The sequence below is a fragment of the Natator depressus genome, chromosome 26 (assembly GCF_965152275.1).
Source record: "Natator depressus isolate rNatDep1 chromosome 26, rNatDep2.hap1, whole genome shotgun sequence".
NCBI classification, from domain to species: Eukaryota; Metazoa; Chordata; order Testudines; family Cheloniidae; genus Natator; species Natator depressus.
In genome coordinates, this window is record NC_134259.1 from 16,067,966 (window position 1) to 16,088,065 (window position 20,100).

The 20,100-nt window shown below is 58.9% G+C and overlaps 1 protein-coding gene across 1 annotated transcript in view; it reads left to right on the forward strand.

Annotated features, from left to right (window-relative positions):
- The window catches only part of ZMIZ2 (zinc finger MIZ-type containing 2), a 46,603-nt gene that overhangs the window by 8,281 nt on the left and 18,222 nt on the right, over positions 1-20,100 (forward strand). The window contains exons 2-5 of the mRNA XM_074940276.1: positions 15,982-16,106; positions 17,270-17,387; positions 17,958-18,160; positions 18,518-18,710. Of these exons, the coding sequence (XP_074796377.1) occupies positions 16,057-16,106; positions 17,270-17,387; positions 17,958-18,160; positions 18,518-18,710 (564 nt within the window). The 5' untranslated portion in view covers positions 15,982-16,056. The remainder of the gene's footprint in view (positions 1-15,981; positions 16,107-17,269; positions 17,388-17,957; positions 18,161-18,517; positions 18,711-20,100) is intronic.

Consider the following 20,100-nt stretch of genomic DNA (forward strand, 5'->3'; position numbering starts at 1 on the left):
GCGTGTGCGTGTCAGAGACAGCGTGTGCAAGCCATGTGTGATCGTTTCTAGGATGAAAATGGCCAGTTTTATTCTGAACTCCAGCCCTGTCAGAACCCAGGGAATTGGTGTGGGGGCCTTTCCCAACCCATTTCAGTCCAGGTCCCACCCAGGTGGATAATGAGCAAAGACCTGCCCCAGGCATGGGACCTAAGCAGCTGAGCGGCTGGAGGTTGATGCCTCCCTCCACTTGGGATCCCTGAATCGTCTGTTGGGGTCACGCACATCAGCCAGGCCAGCCGTCCTAGCTGGGCCGTGCCCTGGCAGCCCAGCCTGTGTCTATCCCTCCTCCGGCTCAGTGCCTCTCTTATGCCTACCCCCGCGCTCGTTCTCTGTGCAGCACCAGGATGCTCTGCCCCACCTGCGTCCAGCCCTCCTGCTGTGGGACTGGCAGGTCTCCAGCCTGCTCAGAGTTCGCCTATGGGATCGGGCCCCAGTGGGGTGATAGGAGCCCCCCATTTGTGAGAATCCCGCTGCAGCGTGACAACAGGTTGCAGGTGCCAACCGGATCAGTGTGTTCCAAAGCTCCGACATCCTGGGCCAGAGAAGGACCTAGAGAGCTGGGTACAGCAGTGGGGGTCACTTAACCCCTCACGTTCTCAGTGCACATGGTACTGCCCTGTCAGCTGCCATTTACTGGCAGCTTCTGCAGGGTTCCAGGACCCCCCAGCCCCAGAGACTGGCTGGCTCCTCGAGGGGAGGGGGGACATGGCGGTGGAAGCAGGCTACTCTGCCTGTATCTGCCCAGCATCCAGGGCTCTCCAGCCAGCTCCTGCGACCAGCACTCAATCCAGCCACGCGACTCTCTAGCCATCCCCATTTGGCCTGCGTGTGCCCCCTGCTCCCGCAGAGTGTTGGAGGGGATGTGCTACCTTGGCAGTCCCTGGAGGGGAGAGGCCCACCCACCCAGCCTGCACTCTGGGCCCATCCAGTGCCAACCCGGGTTCTGCCGAGTCCTCAGCCCTGGAGCTGCTTCCCCATAGCAGATCCCTGCTCGGTGCCCCCGCAGCATATCGGAGTTGGATCTGCTACCTTTAGTCACCTCTGGCTCCTGTGAGCCCTTGCACAGCGTGTGCTCTGGGAGAGCCAGCTGGAGCCTAGCTGGGCTCCCGCCTCATCAGTAGACGTAGTTAATGAGGTCCAGGATCAGGGCTGGCATTGCAAGGTGTGGGGGGGCTTTGCAGGTATCGCCAAAGTTAGGACTTAGCCTGCAGGATCTTTGGTGGAGGACTGGGGAGGCGGCGGTCTCTGCTAGTCAGGCCCAGCATTTGGCCCAGGAGTTGGATTAATGCCCGGCCTCTCAGGGCCACCCGAACTCTGTTCTGCAGGGAGGCAGACAATACCCGCAGTGCATTGCACGCACTCTGCCCCTCATGAAGTGCCCTGTGCATGGGACCCTAGCCAAGGGGCTTTGGTGCCAGGCCCTGGGGGAGTTGGCAGGTGGTAAGGTGATGGCATGGTGCTGGAATGGCTGGGCACATGGCACTTGTGGGGTCACTATCCTCAGCAGAGCCACACTCTACCTGTGATTAAACCAAGGGAGCCCAGGCACCGCTGCCATGTCTCTCGATGCTGGACCTGTGCCCATCACTGCTGTTATGGGGCAGGAACCCAGACCCCCTGCTTTGCTGTTGGTGCTATCCCCCCCACAGCATGGGTCCTGCTTGCACAAGTGTCTGCCCCCTGCCCCAGCATGCTGCCCTTCTCCTCCCAAGCAGTGGGGCTCTCCCAATGGCACTGTTGTTGCCAGGGCCTGCACCTCCATGTTAAACACAAGGGCAGCTGCCATCTGTGCTTCATGCCAAAGAGCCGCAGCCCTTGGGTTCCTGGCAGGCTGCCAGCTGGGCTCTGCTGGGCAGGGCTGGGGCGCCTCTCCGCTTCCCAGGATCAGGTTACCTGCCCTGGCTGGCTGCACACAAAGGCGTCATGGCTGCTTCTTGGCTGAGAGCTCAGTGCACAGAGTGACTTGCATGGATCCGTCCCTTGGCACCAGGCTGCCCAGCAGAGAGAATTGCTGGAGAGGACCAAGGGCGGGGAGCGGAGAGGTGGCAAATCCCATCCCCCAGGCACCAGATGGGGATGCTGCATCCCTAACATGGGGGGGCTCCCCAACACGCAAGGCTCAGCTCTTGCCCCAGTGCTCGCAGCTCAAAATCCCCATGCTCCAGCATCCCAGGAGACAACCCTGCAGCCTGCTGGAGCCAGCAGTTCCACTATTCAGCCTTAATGTCACCCCCATTCTTACTAATCCCCCCCTTGTGCCTCCACTTACCATCCTCATCCCCCCCTCCTTTGGCCAGGCGCTGGCCCAGTGGAGATCAGCCATTGACTAGCTGTGCGGGTGGTCTGACCCTCCTGTGGGCTGCAGGCACCTCTCCCTTGCCAGTGGGACGCCACGCTCCAGAGTGAGCTCTCTCCTGGCGTGCCTGGGGGGATTCCGTAGCAGAAGGGGCCATGGGACTGTGCCCGGCACAGTTTGCTGGGCAACACCCCATCCCTCCCCCCACCCTACCCCAAGCAGCTGTGTGTGGAGACTGCAGCGCTCTGCCCTGCGCGGGGGTGTGGAGACCTCCGGGGCCTGCACAGGAACTGCAGCCGCCAAGGCACATCCGGTTGTGACCCCCTCCTTCCCCTCCCCCACTGCCTCAGCAACTGGCAACTGCATTTCCAGGTGCCTGGGCCCCCCGTGCTGATCTCTCCCACCCGGGACAGCCTGGCCCTGAGGGGCTGGGAGAGCTGTGCCCATTCGGCTCATGCTCCGAGCCCTAGAATCTGCCCCTGGTGTGGGAGGGGAAGGCACCTCTTCCCCCCCCCCCCCCCCCGCCCATGCCACGGAGCATGCAGCATCCCAGGCCCTGGAACCTCCCCAGAGAGGTCCCCCCCGCCCCATACCAGCTACAGAGGGGATCTGCTGGAAAGAGCGTGGGAGTGCAAGGAGCTCCTGGCTACTCCAGCCCTGGCCTCTTTCAGCAGGGGCAGAGCGCTGGCTGTGGGGGGGAGCTCTCAGCTACCCCAACCCCAGCCTCTCCCAGCAGGGGCGCTGTGGGGACTGGGGCAGAAGCACTGGCTGTGGGAGGAGCTCCTGGACTCTCCCAGGAGCTGGAAATAAGTTAGTAGTCCCAGTCAGAAATAATTAAACCCCATGAGCTTGGCCACAGCCTCACATGCACAGAGGCCTGTGTGTGCAGATCCTGGGGATCCCTGCTTCAGCAGGGTGGGGAGGGCGGCTGCAGGATTAGAGCCCACGCAGGGGCGACATGACAGAGGGAGTTTCCTCCAAATCTGCTAGCGTGGAGCAGCTGAGCCGGACACCCGCAGCGTGAGGCCCCTAGCTCCAGGCCAGTGCTGCTTCCCTCGAACCTAGTGGCCTGTGCACATCAGGACCTGCAGTCTCTGTCCTGCTGCTTCAGTGGCCTCGTCTGTGGGCAAGGTTCCAGTGCCTCTGGGGGTGCCAGGACACCTACCCCACTTTTCCCCATGCATCCCACCCCCGGGTGGAGTTGCTGACAGATCCACAGAGGACTGCATTGGGATGGTTCCGTGTGCTTTGGCCTCCAGCAGCTTTGCCAGTTCTCAAGGCTGGCCTCCCCCAGGAGCAGAGAGGGCCTCAGGCCTGTTGCAGAAGGAAGGGGTTAAGGCAGCAAAGCTCGCCTGTGCCCCTGGGCGCAGGGAGGAGGCCTCGGTGCCCTGCCGCTGATTCACAGGTCAGCCCCCCCTTCCCTCTCCTGCGGTGCCTCCTGGGCTATAATCCCTGGGAAGGAACAGGCTGTTTCCTTGTTCCAGGAATACGTTCTGCAAGAAGCACAGAGAGTTCAGATGTGCACTGCAGGGGAGCCGTGCACGGGCAGCTGGTCAGCACCAGGGAGCGAGGGGCAGGCCCGCCTGGAGGGGCCTGCAGCACAGCTCACCCTTCCTCCCCTCCAGCCAGCTACAGGGGCCCAGCACTGTGGTCGTGTCGTTTCCCCTCCCGACATTCCACACTGCACCGGCAGGGTCCGAGCTGCCCAGCCCTCCAGGACAGTTAAGAAACCACCTTCCCGCAGGGGCCCTGGCAGGCTTAGGGCAGCCCAAGCCCAGCTCCCCAGGAGGAACAGCATGAAGAAACCAGAGAATTGTGCCATGGAGAAGAGGGGAGAGTGGTCCCTTCCTCCAGGTGAGGGCTGGGGAAGAAGCCTCATCTCCCCCAGCCCCCAGGGTACCCCCTGGCACAGGGGCCCACAGCCATCCCACTTAGGCCTTCATCCCTGGGATGGGGATGGGGTGGGGGGGATTGGATTCTCTCTGCTATTTTGTGAAAGGCTAATACACGGGGCTCATGACAAACTGGCATCCCTGCCCAGCAACTAGCAGGGGACTCAGGTGCAAGGACCTCGCCCTGTGCCTCATTTTCCCTAATGAGCACCTGGGGTGAGCATGTACGTACAGAACTGTCCCCTCTACCCAGGCCCCTCCCCAGATGTTGCTGGGCAGGGTGGCATTCTCCTCTTGACTCTTTGCTCTCCAGACTCCTCCCTGGGCCAGCACTGAGGACATCCCTTTCTTGCCAAGCGTTGGCATGGAGTTGGAGTTTAAGAGAGCACCAGCTGCTACCCATGCTGGGGAGAAGCTGGTTTAAACTTGTCCACTGCTGGACATTGGTTTGAACTGGGAGCAGCTCCTGGAGGACAGCACATTTTCCCCTGCCCTTCCCTCCTCCCAACCCCATGGGAACGTCGTGCCCGGGCCAGGGTCAAAGCGGCAGGATGTGCCATGGCCCTGCTCCAGGTGCCAGCAGCCCAGCAGGAGTAGGGCCAAGGCAATCGGCGTGGCCGTACCCGGAGAGCTCTGCCCTGGCGCGGGCCAGGCTGTGGGAACAATGGGAGGGGGAGACACTGGGCCGTGCCCCAGAGTGCAGGAGGGGCCAGCTGCTGATGGGTGGCCCTGGGTCTGAAACAGGGTACTGAGGCACATCAGCACCTGGATGGGGCTCTGCATGCCCAATGCCTGGGCTCCCTCCTGCTCCCATCAGGGCAGCCAGAGTCTGGTAGCTACAGTGTCCCCAGCTCTACCAGCAAGCTCTGGTGCCCCTGTGTGTCAGGGAGCCATGGCGGGGCTTCCACCCCTTGCCACCGCTTTGCACAGTTGCAGGCCCAGATGGGGCAGGAACAGCAATAGCAGGGTGAGGGGGGCAGAATGCCACCTTGGCATGTGGACAGGGAGGCAGAGAGCACCCCAGGGCTCCATGCCAAGGCCCCAGGCTTTGGGCACTGCGCTGCGGCCTCCCCCCGTGGAGCCGGTCGCAGGTCATGGGGCTGTGCCAGTGACTCAGGGCCCCATGGAAGGGTTAGTCACTGCCCCTCCTGGAGCTGCCAGCTGCTCCTTCCCACCTCCCCCCAAGCTGAGCAGGGAGGCATGGGCTTGGCTGCAAGCAGGCTGGGAGCCCCAGGACCTAGAGACAGATGGTTGCAGCACCCCCTCTACATTGTAGCCTGATATGTGTGGGGCTGGGGCTGCCATGCCCCTGCAGCACCAGGGGAGCAGCCTGACCCCACCCTGCACTTAGCCCCCCCCATCCCAGTCCAAAGGCCCAGCTGGGCAGGGGAACCCTGCCTGGCAAACGCTCTCTGATGCCCAGGCAGAGAGAGGAGCTGGGGGAGCCAAGCAGACTACCCCCCCACCACCATGAGGCACACCCTGCACCCTCCCTCACCCCTGCTATTGTGTCCAAGCCCCTCCCAGGCTTAGCCGTGCTAGCCAGAGTGGCTCTGATCACCCCTCCAGTGCTCAAGCCACCTTGCAGGGCTCTCTGGGCAAGCTTGGTGCTGACCCCCATTACCTGACCTGCTCCCCAGCAAATTGGACCCCTTGTGAGTAAGTTTCCCCCAGCTCTCTGCAGCTTACACTCTGGCACATTGCGGCCACCTCTGGGGTGGTGCCATGCACAGCAACATGACGCCAGGCAGGAAACCCCCCCAGCAAGGAGGTTTGGGCCAGACAGCAGGTTTAGTGCCCACCCTCTTGCAAAAAGTGCCAGTGAGTCCTACCCATACGCACAGGGGGCAGGACCCTCAGTGTTACCACTCCTCCTGGCTGCAGAGCCACCCCAACTCAGAGAGGAGAGTGCCCCGCATGGAGTCACCTGTGCTACCGCTTGGGAGGCACTCTAAGCGCTTGCCAGCTCTAGTGCTGTTTAACTTGTTCCACCTGCTCCAAAGAGCTTTGCTTGACCTTAGATCAACCCAGGACATAATTAGCCTGTGGGACTCACTGCCACCGGATAGCTCTGTAATGATTGACAGGCGGGCAAGAGTAATGATTGACAGGAGCGTTGACCATGTATCTGGATAATGTGACCGGGCAGGGGATGGATGACCTCCCAGCCCCGTAACCCTTTTCTGTGTGCTCCTTGTGACCCAGAGGGGCACCATACACTCCCCTGGCACTGGTACACATCCTCCTGCTAGGGGTATGAGCCAGCTGCTGATCAGGGTCAGGAAGGGATGTCCCCTCTGGACAGCTTATTCCAGAATGGCCCACCAGGGGATTTCTTGCCCCCGCGATCCCAGCTGGAGATGGAGCAGCTCCAGGCTGGATGCTTATTTGTGTCATGTTGCCCCTTGGCTGCCCGTTTGTACCAAGGTCCTTTGTTCTGTCCTGCTCCCTTCTGCCCCGTGCTCTGGTGTGCCCAATTCTGCTCTGGGCACCGGCCGAGGAGTGCGATTCCGGTGTTTATATCACACAGACTGGTTCTGTTTGGAGTTTCTGCAGAAGAGAGGTCCACAGCTGGGCTAGCAGGGACTGCAGGCTGAGATTGAGGGGCACTGGCAGAGCTGTGATGGGGAAAACCCAGGGCTAGGGTTGCAGGGGGATGCGAGTCAGTATTGAGGGGCATCAGCAGCTCTGAGGCAGCAGGCAGAGAACCCCTTTGTCAACTCCAAGAGCAACTCCCCTCCCCGTTTTACCTCCCACAGAATAAACACGCAGCTGGCAGCTCCTTCCAGGGCACTGACAGCAGCACAGGCTGGATCAACAGGGTGGCCACTTGGTGCAGAACCTCGTGGCCTTGCCCTGGAGCCTGGCAGCTGGGTGTGTGCTGGAGCGGCAGGGTGACCTGGGGAGCTGCTGGGTGGGGCAGAGCGTGGTCGTTCCTGTCATGTTCCTTGACCTTGTGTATTGTTTCTCCTCCCCCTCCCCTTTAAATGCAGCCTCCTCCACCCGCCCTTGGCAGGGTCCACTCCCGGAGGCTGCTGCTGCTGTCTGCAGCAGGGGGCCCCAGCAGCCCCTGTCTCCCCATTTGTGGCAGGATCCATCTCACGCCTGCCCTCCTAGGTCTCCATACCTGTCAGCTTGTTGGGGAGTCCAGGGCAGACCTTCCATTGCCTTGCAAGGTCATTTACAAGTGAGAATGGAGTCCTTGCCTGCCTGTCATGACTCCAAAAGGGGCAGGATTGGGCCCTGAGTCATTTGCTTCTCCACTCAGCTCCTGCCTTGTCTTTGGCACTGGCACCACGAGAGCCTTCTCCTCCGCAACACCCTGTGCTGGGAGCAGCCCCCCCCCCCCGGGCTTTGTCTTGGTGGCCCCGCAGCTCAGCCAGCTCTCCCGCTGTCCCTCTCTCTGCATAGCCCCGCCCCGGCTCTGTGCCCCGCTGCTCTCGCAGAGCCACCCGCCCTGCTCTGGGACGGGTGGCGGGTGATGAACCCTGGGCTGGCTGTGGCGAGGCGGCCCCATCTCTGCATTTCCCCATGGTGGGGCCGTGTCACCCCTTTGCGCTGCTCCCCGCACAGTGAGGTTATGGAGAAATCTAATTAGAGCGCTTCCCACCCCCGCCCTGAGTTTTGCCAAGGGGCGCAGGGCTGGAGCACTCAGCTGGCTGGCTGGTCCCTGGAGGGCGAGTAGGGCAGAGAGAAGGGACTGTGTTATGGGGGTCAGAGAGGGGCATTGGAGGGGGCTTTTGTATCTGAGCCATCACAGAGGCACTGGTGATCTCTCTCTCTCTCTCTCACACACACACCCACCTCTGCAATATGGCTGAATGCCACTCAGCATGGGGCAGCTGGGGCTGGCATCTGCTCTGCTGGTGCCCGACCCGCTCACTCTGCCAGGCTGCAGATGGGGGGGATCCCTCTGGACACACGGCCTACCTCTACCCCACAGTCCTGCCCAAAGGATCCCCCGATCTTCCGTTGGGACTTCTTCATCCACCAGCCATTTTCATGAGTGCCATGAGTTTATAGTGCTCAGGGGAGGCAATGGGAGAAGGGTGGGAGTGGCAAGCTGGCCTTCACCCCGAGGGATAGGATGGTCTTTGTGCAGCATGGGGTGAGGTGCCCGGCAGGGGTCTTTGCACCCCTGGGAGGTCATCAAGTGCCTCTCCGACGGCTCAGAGAGCGGGTCTCTAACACACAGTTACATGGTCCTTATCTCTGCCCTGCTGCAGAGGCCGTGCCAGGGCAGGGGGCAGCACAGGGGCATAGAAATGCTCTGTGGGTTAGCGAATCTCTGGTGTTCCCAGGAAGACTGGGAAGTCTGTGTCCGGTTTGGAGAGGGGCTGCTGGATCCGTGCTAATACTGCCACCCTCATTCATCCATTAACGAGGCTAATCATGTAGCTTACACATTCCACAACAAATCGATCAATGGTCAGGACATGCCCAAATCAGAATGAACAGTTTAACCAAGTTCCCCGTCTGTGTTCTCTGTCAACTCTGCACCCTTAGGTGCTTGCATTTTGACACAACCTTCAGCTGCAGGGTCTCATAACCCAGGATAACACTGTCTTTAATTTCTGCAGCTACACTTGTATCCAAGAGAATGTGGGCATGACAGTATCATAATGCAAATGACCCAAGGAGGCAGAGTTAAGGATATGTGGTCAGCATGAACTTTTGTTGTTCTTGACTTGAATGCGTGTAACAGTGGAATATAGTTTTGCATTTAATTTCCTAGTTGTTTAAAGATAAATAAGTGGGGGAAAAGGAAAATCTCATGTCAGCAGTGATCCCTAAACATTCTTAACTTTTAAAACCACGCCTCTGTTTTTTTCAAACTTGGCTTCATTTTTAGATCTTGCTGAGATCTGCCAAACAAGCCAAATCTGAAGGAAACTATTGGAATTAGTTCTTTTCTTTGTCTTCTAAACTTTTTATTAAAGAAAAGTTACAATAAAACATTGCTATACTACACCATACATTACTTTTTACTTATTCAGGATGAGATTAATAGTCAAAGACCCTGGCTAAAGAACCTGGCTCACTGGCTGGGGAGCCCTCCTCCTTTGATTCGCCCCAAAAAGATGACCAATGTTCTAAATAACTATCCTCTTTTCAGTGCTTCTCTTGTGTGTGAAAGCTTTTCCGTGACAAGGCCAGTCCATATTTTACTATACCGCAATTCCATAGGAAGAGAAGTCACATTTTTCCAATACAAAGTCATACAAAGTCTTGCTGCTAACAATATAAAAGAAATTAATTTGTCGTTCTGTTTAAAAGGTAGATCCTTTGTGGGAACATTAAGTAAGCAGGTCAAGGGGTCTCTGGGAAGCTAGCATTTTGTTATAAGATGAATCTCTGTAATAATTTCCTGCCAAAAACCTTTTAATTCCTGTGCAAGTATGTTCCTTTTTCCCTGCAGCCCTTCCAACAGAGCACTTTCCTCATGGCAAAAATACACGGTGGCAAAAAATGCCCCTGGATCTTAACTGGATTAAAATGCCACCTGCACAGTCGTTTCTAAAAGCATTCTTTGTGAGCTATGCAAATCAAAGGTCTGTAGCCCCTTTCCCATGCTCGTCTTGAATTAGTTTGAAAGGCTTGAAGTCAGCAAAGTGGGTGTCAACACAGCAAGTGTACTTACAACCTGCGTGAAAAGCGTCTGTATTCACCGAGTCTCCAAGGCCCAGATCCCCAAAGACAGGCGCCTAAATATTAGTACCTTAGGGAATTGTAACTCGGGCTTTTTGCCAAGGGACTGGTCTTGTGAAGCCCAGCAGATAGAGAGGGGGGAGAGAGCAGAGTTTGGGGGTCTGTAGACACCCCCCTCAATAGCAGTTTAGATAGAACATGCCCTGGTGCAGGGAAGTGGATTTGTTTTGGTTTTTCAGTTTTGCTGAAAAACTGTTGAGAATTTTGATCACTTTAAAAAAAAAAAATCCAACTTCAGGTGATCTTGTGTGAGGAGCCAGTGAAAATGGGGGGTGGGCGGGGTGTCTGAAAACTGCTTCTCAGCCTGAGTGATCAGGTGAGACTGGATACCAGCTGCAATGCTGCCTAGCCCTTCTCCCTCAAGGGCAAAATCCTGTTGTGTGGTGTTAGTGTGTTAACAAGGGACTGGCGGGAGGGAGGGAGAGCTAGCAGTTAGAGCAGGGGGGCTGGGGGCCAGGATTCCTGGGTTCTGTGCCAGTAACCTCAGCCAAGTCCCTTCACCTCTCCATGCCTCAGTTTCCCCCACCTCTAACAGGGATAATGAGCCTGACCCGGGGGTCAGGGGCTCTATTGGTTAATGTTTGCTTGGAGCTCCTTAGGAAGCACTAGAGTTGGGTAGAGATGTTGTGGGGTTTGCCCCACCCAGGTGGCTGCCTGGGGCTCCGGCCGCCCATCCTCCTCAAGACTACCATGGGATGGAGGTGGCAGGAGTTTTCCTGCAGTGAAATCCCTTGTTTGTATCCTCCCCTCTGCAATCTCTCTCCGTGCTGGCTCCTGCATGGAGAAGGACGTGCTGTTCCGGAGGGGCTGTGGCTGAGAGGGGGCGGGCAGGTGTCGCTGCTGCTCCAGCTTGTCTCCGTCACAGGACAGACCCCAGGGAGGGAGTTGCAGGGAGAGCCCCCTGGCTGAGTCCAGCCGCTGCAGCCAGACCTAGGGTTGGGTCTTGCTGCGCCCTCATGCTAGACAGCCGGCCCTGGCCTGCCAGCCTGGGGGAAGAGGGTGCAGAGCCCAGCTGTAGGGGGTCACGCCGGAGGCAGGGGTCTGGCCTGGGTGGGCTTGCCATTCTGCAGAGATCCCTTAACCCAGGGGTCCCCAACGTGGTGCCTGCAGGTGCCATGGCGCCCGCCAGGGCATTTTTGTGTGCCCGCAGGACACCCCGCCGCCGCAATGCCACCGAGAAGTGTTGTTGTTTCTCGGTGGCATTTCAGCGGCGACGCTTCTTCCCGCTGCCGCTTTTCAGATGTTCACAGTTTTCCAAAACATGTGCTGTCCGGGGCAGGAATTTTCCAGGCTTGGGGGGGTCTGCCTGAAGGAAATTATTTGTTTTTTTTATTTTGGAAAATTTGAGCAAAAACCCTTTGAGTCATTGGAGAGTGGAGAAAATATCCAGCAGTATTCAGGGCAAAGCCAGCTTACCTGGATGAACACCTTCCTGGGGACTGTGGCCTTGGCTTGGGTTGGAGACCAAATCTTTTTGATTTAGTGACTGAGGTACGACTGGTTGAAAATCACATGCTGAGCTTGTGCAGTTAAATCTCAAGGGCTGAGATCCTGCAAGCAGATCTGTGCAAATGAAGCCCCGGTGAGGCTCTGACCCTGCTTGTCTGGGTCTGTTTGCAGGATCCATGCACAGCTAGCGAAGATTGCCGTGGAGAGGCTGTGTGGCCTAGTGGATAGAGCACTGGATAGGGACTCAGGAGACTGGGTTCTGTGGCCAGTTCTCCCAGTAGCCTGCAAGATGCTTGGTGAAGCCACTTCCCTAAGTTTGGATTCCTCTCCTGGGACTGCACCCAGGGAGGGAAGTAACTGTGTGAAGGAAAAGTGTGCCTCAGTTTCTCCCATCCTTTGCAAAGCAATGAGGAGTGCAGGGTAGGGGTATTAACATTATTGTTGGTTGAAGGGACGTCTGAAAGCAATGGATTTTTTTCCTCTTTAAAAACCTAGGAAATTCAATCCAGAGAATTTTGTAAGTGCAGCACTAAATTCGCAGAGATCAGAGCACAAAAATACATGCAGAATTGATGATTGCCTGTTCTGTTCATTCCCTCTGAAGCACCTGGCACTGACCACTGTTGGAAGACAGGGATACTGGGCTAGATGGACCTTTGGTCTGACCCAGTCTGGCTGTCCTTAAGTTCAGAACCTAAGACTCCCATGGCACTGCCACCTCAGCACCAGGGCACACACCTGAATTCTCTGTTCTTCTCTTTGGGATCAAATGTGCAGCATAACATAGTTGCTGAGCTGATGCTGCTAGTGGGACCTTAAACTTGAGTATTTTCTGTCTTAGTCTATTAATTGCACTGCAGTAGTGCCTAGGAGTGCCAGTCACAGACGAGGACCCCAGAGTGCCAGGTGCTGGACAAAGCTGGAACAACAAGTCCCTGAGCCAAAGAGCTGGGGTTTTAGCTGGGTGGCCAGCATGTTGCAGCAGGGGGACGGTGGGTTGAACTTAATAAAAGTGAAGTCTTTGTTAAGGTGCCTGGTGGGTGTAGGCAGAGCTCAGGAGGGTGTCTGGGAGCCTGGTGGGCGCTCGGAGTTGGAGATTGGGGACATCCTGTCAGCTAGGGATGGGGTTCAGCACCGTTCACAGGAGCTGGGTCATTAGTTAAGGACCAGCCGGTCAGGGGAAGCGGGTGGGCCGGGAAGGCGGAGGGATGGGGGCTCAGTGCTGGAGATGTAACAATCCTTGCTGTATGTTTTCCTGTCGCAAGCAGAGCTCCGGTGAACACCCCTCCCCCACCTCCCCTCTCAGGCCTCCCCCAAGCCCTGCAGCTCATGGGGGGGATGTGCAGCTCCTCCCCGCCATGCACCAGGCTCCCTTCCCCGCAGCCCCTGTGCATCCTGCCCCTGTTCCTGCTGCTGAGCTCATGCGCTCCCCTCCCCCATGGGGAGCATCAGCCAAGCAGCCCTCCATTCAGGGCCCAGCCATCAGCCCCCTTCCCCCTCGCTCCAGACGGGCCCAGCCAGGCACCACCCAAACGGGGAATGGATGCCCCTGCCCCTAGCGGGTGGGGGGGCAGCAGGCAGACAGCAGGATTGGGAGCCCCCTGACTGGGGCGTGGGGTGCTCCAGCCACAGTCCTGTCTCCAGCACACAAGGGGAGCGGGCGGTGGCAGGGAGCCAGGGTTTACTGTTTCTCCTGCTCTGGTGCTTCATGGCTGAGAGGTGGAGGCTGCCAGGCAGAAGGGGGGGGTTCAGTTATTGTCCCAGCCCCAGGCCTGCTTCCCTCCCCCCCCCCCCCCCCAGCATCAGGCACAAAGGGGGAGGGCAGCCTTTGCCCCGCCTTCGTACCCCTCTGCTCCGGAGGGCCGGGCCAGATTCCTGCACTGCCGGCTTCCCACTAGGATGCCTTGGCTCCGCCGCATGTTTGTAAACAGGATCCAGGAGCTGGTCGGGGCTGTTCAAGCCAGAGATGCTTTCCTTCCTCACTGTGCATGGGATGGCACGTTGCTGCCTTCAGGGATGCTGGGCATGGGATGGGTCAGGGCGCCCCCTGCCAGTACTCCTGCCCCACTCCCCACAGCGCCCGCTGCTGGGAGAGGCTGGGGCTTGAGTAGCTGGGAGCTCCCCACACAGCCAGTGCCCTGACCCGCTCCCCACGGCGCCCCCTGCTGGGAGAGGCCGGGGCTTGAGTAGCTGGGAGCTCCCCCCACAGCCAGTGCCCTGACCCCCTCCCCACAGCGCCCCCTGGTGGGAGAGGCCGGGGCTGAGGTAGCCGGGAGCTCCCCCCACAGTCAGTGCTACTGCCCTGCTCCCCACAGCGCCCCCCCTGCTGGAAGAGGGCATTTCCTGAAGAGACCCTCTCCCCCTCCCTGCCGTGCCCGGGGCATAGTGGCCCCCGAGCCAGGTGGCAGGTGCCGTGGTTTGCTCTGGTTGCCTCGTGCCATTAGCCACAAACTGTGGGCTGGGGAGAGTTAACCCAGCGGAACTAGGCCAGCCCTTCAGCCCGCGCATGCCAGGACCTTGTTTTGCCAGATCTGGGCAGGACGCCAAGTTCCTGCTGGCCGTGCTGTGAAGCTGACGTAGTTGGCGCTGCTGAGCCAATGTGACCACTTCCCCTCAAGAGAGCGGGGGGCGCTTCATTGGGGGGGCAAGAGAGGAGTCCCGGGGGCCCAGTGCGAGGTGGTGGGTGAGACCAGGGGGTTGGCCTAAGGGGGTTGAAGTGAGTTGAAGGATTCACCTTATCTGACCCGATCAAAGGGCTGGACACAAACACCGTGTGAGGCTCCAGGATCCGCCCCCGCCTGGCCTTGGGAAGCGGGGGAGGCCGTGGGGTGCCAGGGATGGGCTGGGAGGAGGGCGGGTGCAGCCTGGGACTCAGGACTCCAGGGTGCCATTCTCAACTGAGCTCCGGCCTCCCTGGGTGACGGCTCCCTCCCCACACCCCTCTGCCACCCAGGGATAAAGACACCGTCCTTGCCTGATCATGCTCATGGGATGCCAATGGGCTGTGTGGGAGCCTCCATTGATGTGGAGAGGGGGTGCAGTGGGGTGAAGAGACATGGCCAGTGGGAGGGGGCCTCAGGGAGCAGAGAAGATGGGCAAGTGCATCGGCTCTGTGCCTAGACGTGCCCGGCTCTCTCTGCAGCCTTGTCTGAATCACAGCCCCTGCTACCATGGCCCAGTGTCCAGCACTGACCTGTGGGTCTCCTAGGGGCAGCGTGGGGCCACCCCATGGACCCCCAAGGAGGTGGCAGAGCATTAGTACCTTGGGACAAGGGTTACTCAGGCCAAGACAGGCAAAGCCCTGGCACCTCAGCTGCTGGGCAGAGGAGCATCACTGTGTGTCAGGGAGTGTGGGGGCATGGAGGGGTTGGGGGCTGTGTGAGCAGTCGTGGAGGGACAGTGGTTGTGGCAGCGGGCAGATTGTGTGGCAGTGGGTGTATTTGCTGTGTCCATGGGGGTTGTGTCTGTGGGATTGCATCTGAGTAGGCCACATGCGCAGAGGGCATTTATTTGTGGGCAGGGTACATGCGTGGGAGTGTGGGATGGGGAGTGCTTTTATGTGGGGGGTTGTCTGTGCAGAGGGGTGGGGAGGGAGATATGGAGGAATGGTGGATTAAGAGCATGCATGTCGCTGAATTGGAAATGACCCCTTGACCCCTTTGCTTGCCTCCATGCCCACCCCGAGCGCTGGCATGAGTGCCCTCCTGGAGCCAGGCCTGGGTGCTCTGGCAGGGCCTTGTTCCCTCTGGGAGCATGGGGGTTTGCTAAGTCTTGCCCTTGGTTCCAAGCAACTGCTGCTTTCTGAACCCACTGCCTGCTCTAGGCACCCCTCAGCCTGTGCAGGGATACCAGCTGGGCGGCCGTTTTTCGATTAAATGTTTTTGTGTTGGTGGGAATGGATTAGTGTCACCGACACTTGCCCCGGGGATTGGGGGGCTGGCATGGGAGGATCCTCAGGTTTAGGATGGCCTTTCTTGGAGCGTGGGGGGGAGGAAGGAGACAGAGAGAGCCCCCAGGAGAGCCAAGCACCCAAGTGGTTAGTGGTTAGAGCGATGACATCTGTTGCTGGGTGGTTCAGGCATTGCTGTTCCCTTCCTTCCCCTGCTGAGTTTGGAGGTGGGATTTGAATGTGAGTCCCCCCCCCACCCCCATCACCACCACCAATGCTCTAATCCTGGCCTGCTGGGGAAGAGAAGGGGATGGTCTCTCACTTTCTCTCTGTTTTCTCCTGAAAATGTTGAAAGGTCTCCCTTGTGTTCTGATGTGGAACGGGAATAATTTTCACAGGGAAAACCATTCCCAGTGCAGGTCTAGCGGGGAGCTCCCCCGCAGCCGGAACTGCTGCCCCATTCCCTACAGTGCCCCCTGCTGGAAGAGGTCTCACCCCACAGCACTTCTGCCACGCTCCCCACAGCTGGTGCTGCTGCCCCGCTTCCCATAGCGCCCCCTGCTGGGAGATGCCGGGGCTGGAGTAGCTGGAGCTCCCCCTGCAGTGCCCCATGCCAGGAGAGCCTGCCTGGAGAGCTAACACTCCGTGTGGCTGCTGCCTCCTTGTAGTGTTAATGCCTTGGCGCTCTGTACATCCCTCCCCAGCCCAGCCACAGCCACCCAGCTGCCTTCGCTGTTCCTGAAGACCCAGCACGTGCCCTGCTCGCCTGCCTGCAGCCAATGAACTCCATGAACCCAATGAAACCATCCCTCCCACCCACGCCGCATGGGTGAGTGTTTCTTTTCATCTGCCCGTCAGTCCGTCTGTCTGTCCCTGGCACACCTTAGGATTTTGGGGTGGGCTTTCCAGGGAGATGTATGGGGAACTAGGGTCCTCCCTCACCTCTCCTGCTGGCCAGGATTGGGGGGAGCAATAGAGCTCTCCACGCACAGCTCCAGTGTTACCCACAAAGTGGCACCAGAGGACGGGGTGATGTGTCTTGTATCATCTCTACACAAACCTCGCTGATAACCACCTTGTGTTGCCTCCTGCCCTGTCCCTGCTCCCCAACATAGACTCAGCGCCTCCTCCCCCATCATGGATCCCCCCAACTTAGCACCTCCTGCTTGGCCACAGATACCACCCCAGCTCTTTCCAACACTCATAGGTAGACTCATAGACCATCATTATCATCTAGTCTGCCCTCCTGCACATTGAAGACTACAGAACCTCACCCATCCCCTCCTGTAACAGACCCCTCACCTCTGGCTGAGTGACTGAAGTCCCAAATCGTGATTTAAAGGCCCCAAGTTACAGAGACTCCACCATTTACACTAGTTTAAACCTGCAAGTGACCCGGGCCCCACGCTGCAGAGGAAGGCAAAACCCCCCCAAAGTCTCTGCCAATATGACCCAGCGGAAAATTCCTTCCTGATCCCAACTCTGGCGATCGGTTTGACCCTGAGCATGTGGGAAAGACCCGCCAGCCAGACACTTGGGAAAGAATTGTCTGTAGTAAGTCAGAGCCCTCCCCATCTAGTGTCCCATCACCGGCCGTTGGGGATATTTGCTGCTAGCAGTCACAGATCAGCTCCATGCTATTGTAGGCAGTCCCATCACACCACCCCCTGCATAAATTTGTCAAGCTCAGTCTTGAAACTAGTTCTTTTTTTTGCCCTTACTGCTCCCCTTTGAAGGCTGTTCCAGAACTTCACAGAAACCTTCACCTAATTTCAAGCCTAAACTTGTTTCTGGCCAGTTTATGTTCATTGCTTCTTGTGTCCACATTGGTGCGTACCTTAAATAACTCCTCTCCCACCCTCCCTCAGATCTGCCAGAGCCCCTCCCCAGCTGTGGATGCCTCCAGCCCTGGCCATGTGTGTCTGTCCAGTTGCACCACCACCCCCACTAACCCCCCAAAGGGCTTTTTAATGGCCTTGTTTTCCTTTCTAGTGATGGTTCATTTGCATATGAGTCAGTTCCTTGGCAACAGAGCACCAATCAGCCTGCAGGATCTCTCTCCGTGGTAACCACTGTGTGGGGCGTCAGCAACAACACGTCCCAGAGCCAGGTACCTGGGGCAACCTCCCCGAGTCACGGGGACACAGCTGGAGGCCCCTAGGTGCGGGAGTGGCAAGGGCAAGGTCTAGGGCGCTGCCCAGAGCTGGGGTGCTTTTGGGAGCCCCTAAAACATTGCAAAGGGGAAAGCGTCCCTGAGACCTGTCCTGGGACCTGTACCCCCTTCCTGCCCCTCTGCCAATCCCTTCTCCCCACCGTTTGTCCCTGCTATGCCAGCCTCCCACATATGTCCCATCCCAGCCCCCTTCCTCCCTTCAGCCCCAGCCCCCCATGTTCTGCCTCTGTCAACTCATCTCCCCCCACATACCACCCCCACTCCATCAGCTCCCCACAAACACTGCCCTTTGCCAACTCTGTGCCTACACGTGTTCCTCCACCAGCCCCCCTCACCCCTCCATCCCCCTCTTTCCTTCCCCCACTTCCAGGCATGCTGCTGGTGCTTGGGCTGCAGCCCCTTGGCGAAGGGGGTGTGATGAGGGGTTCCCGGGGGTGGGTGGTCTGGCATCTCATGCTGCCTCTCTCACCCCCTTACACCACCTCTCTCGGGATCTGTCCTGTGCAGGTTTTTGGAAACCCCATGGGCCCTGGGGGAAACACCTCTGGAAACCCCATGATGCCCGGCATGGCTGGCAGTGGCTCTGGAATGAACTCGCCTCAGTTTATGGGACAGCAGCCTTTCCCGGAGGGGGCCGCCAGCAAGGGCTACGTGCAGCAGGGGATGTACGGCCGTAGCACATACCCTGGGGGGCCGGGCTTCACCACCAGGTAAGGAGGGGGCCTTGGCGTGGCTCGGCTGGCCTCATGCCCAGTCTCTGTGTGGTGGGAGTGCTCTCCTGGGCGTGGTGGCTTCTCAGGGTCATGGGCAGCCCTGGGTGTGATGGGAGAATGGAGCTGTTCTCTCTAATAAGCCCTCAAACACCCCATGCCCACACACACTGCTGTGCTGGCCAGATAAGGAGCCATCCCCATGCTCCCATCATTGTTGATGGCACTGGGGAGCCCAGCCTTGGGATGGGGTGGAGGCTCCTTGCGGGAGATGGTGGGGCGCCATTATGGCCTTCAAGGGGGGAGTCCTACAGCCCTTTGCAGGAATGGCTCTGTGACTTCCTCCCCTTTCTCTAGTTACGCAGGCAGCCCCAATGGCCCCGGCGGCATGGGCCTCCCTTCACACACGGGCCGGCCCCCGGCCGACTTCACCCAGGCGGCTGCTGCAGCCGCTGTGGCCGCAGCAGCTGCCACGGCCACAGCCACGGCCACAGCCACGGTGGCTGCCCTGCAGGAGAAGCAGAGTCAGGAGCTGAGCCAGTACGGAGCGGTAAGAGTGTGCTCCCTCGGCCAGGCAGCTGCTGGCAGGCCGGAGGCGCTGGGCTGCAGTGTTAGATGGGGTGTCGGCCTAACTCTGGGGCCCAGCAGCCCTGATGGTGGGTATGGGTTGGGGATGGTGCACAGGTCCTCAGCATCGCCGGGAGCAGTGCTGGCGTTCTGGAGGCCCGGCGGCGCTAGGTTTTGCTGGGTGCTCCAGGGGAGAAGCAGGGTGTTGGGGTTGGCAGGAGCCCCAGCACTAACAGATGTGCGGGAGGGGAGATAGGTAGGTATGGCAGTGGTAGGTATGTGTGGGGCGGGGTAGGTGATGTTCGTGGGGTGGGGGGTCAGTGATGGAAGTTGGGTGCTGGGTGGATGTGGGGAGGGGGTCAGTGATGGGTGCTGAGTCTATGTGGGGGTTCAGTGATCGGGTTGGTTGGAGGGTCAATGACTAGTGCATGGGGGGGTTCAGTGATGGGTGCTGGCTGTGGAGAGGGTCAGTGATGGGTGTATGTGGGAGGTCAGTGTGGGGTTGGGTGTGTGTGGGGGTCAATGACGCATGTACGTGGTGGGTCAGTGATGGGGTTGTGTGGGGGGGTTCAGTGATGGGTGCATGCGGGGGTCAGTGACGGGTGTTGGGTGGGGGTGATGGAGGGGTCAGTGATTCAGTGATGGGGTTGGGTGTGGAGGGGTCAGTGATGGGTGCGTGGGGGGTTAGAGATGGGGTTGGAGTGTGGGGGGGGTCAGTGATGAGTGCGTGGGGGGGTCAGTGACAAGTGATGTGGGGGGTCAGTGATGGGTGTGCATGGGGGGGTCGGTGATGGTTGTTGGGTGGGGGGATCAGTAATGGGTTCTAGGTGGATGTAGGGGGTCAGTGGTGGGTGCATGGGGGGGTAAGTGGTGGGGTTATATGTGGGGGGCATCAGTGATGGGTTTGGGGTGGGGGGGTTCTGTGATGGGATGCGTGGGGGGTCAGTGATGGGGTGGGTGTGTGTGGGGGTCAGTGGTGGGTGCGTGGTGGGGCCAGTGATGGCATTGGCGGTGTGGGGGTTCAATGATAGTTATAGGTTGGGGGTATGGGGGTTCAATGATAGGTGCTGAGTGTGGAGGGAGTCAGTGATGGGTATACGTAGGGGGTAAGTGATGTGTGTATGTGGGGTGTCAGTGATGGGGTTGGGGTGGGGGGTTCATTGATGGGTGCATGGGGGGGGTCAGTGATGGGGTTGGGTGTGGTGCGGTCCGTGATGGGTGCGTGGGGTGTTTCAGTGATGGGTGCTGGGTGTGGGGGCATCAGTGATGGGGTTTGGTGCTGGACACCTCAGCAGTGCTGAGTGCTGGGGTGTGAACCAGGAATTGTTGCAGTACCCCGTGTGCTTTGTTTCCTTTCCAAGTGGCTCTGATCT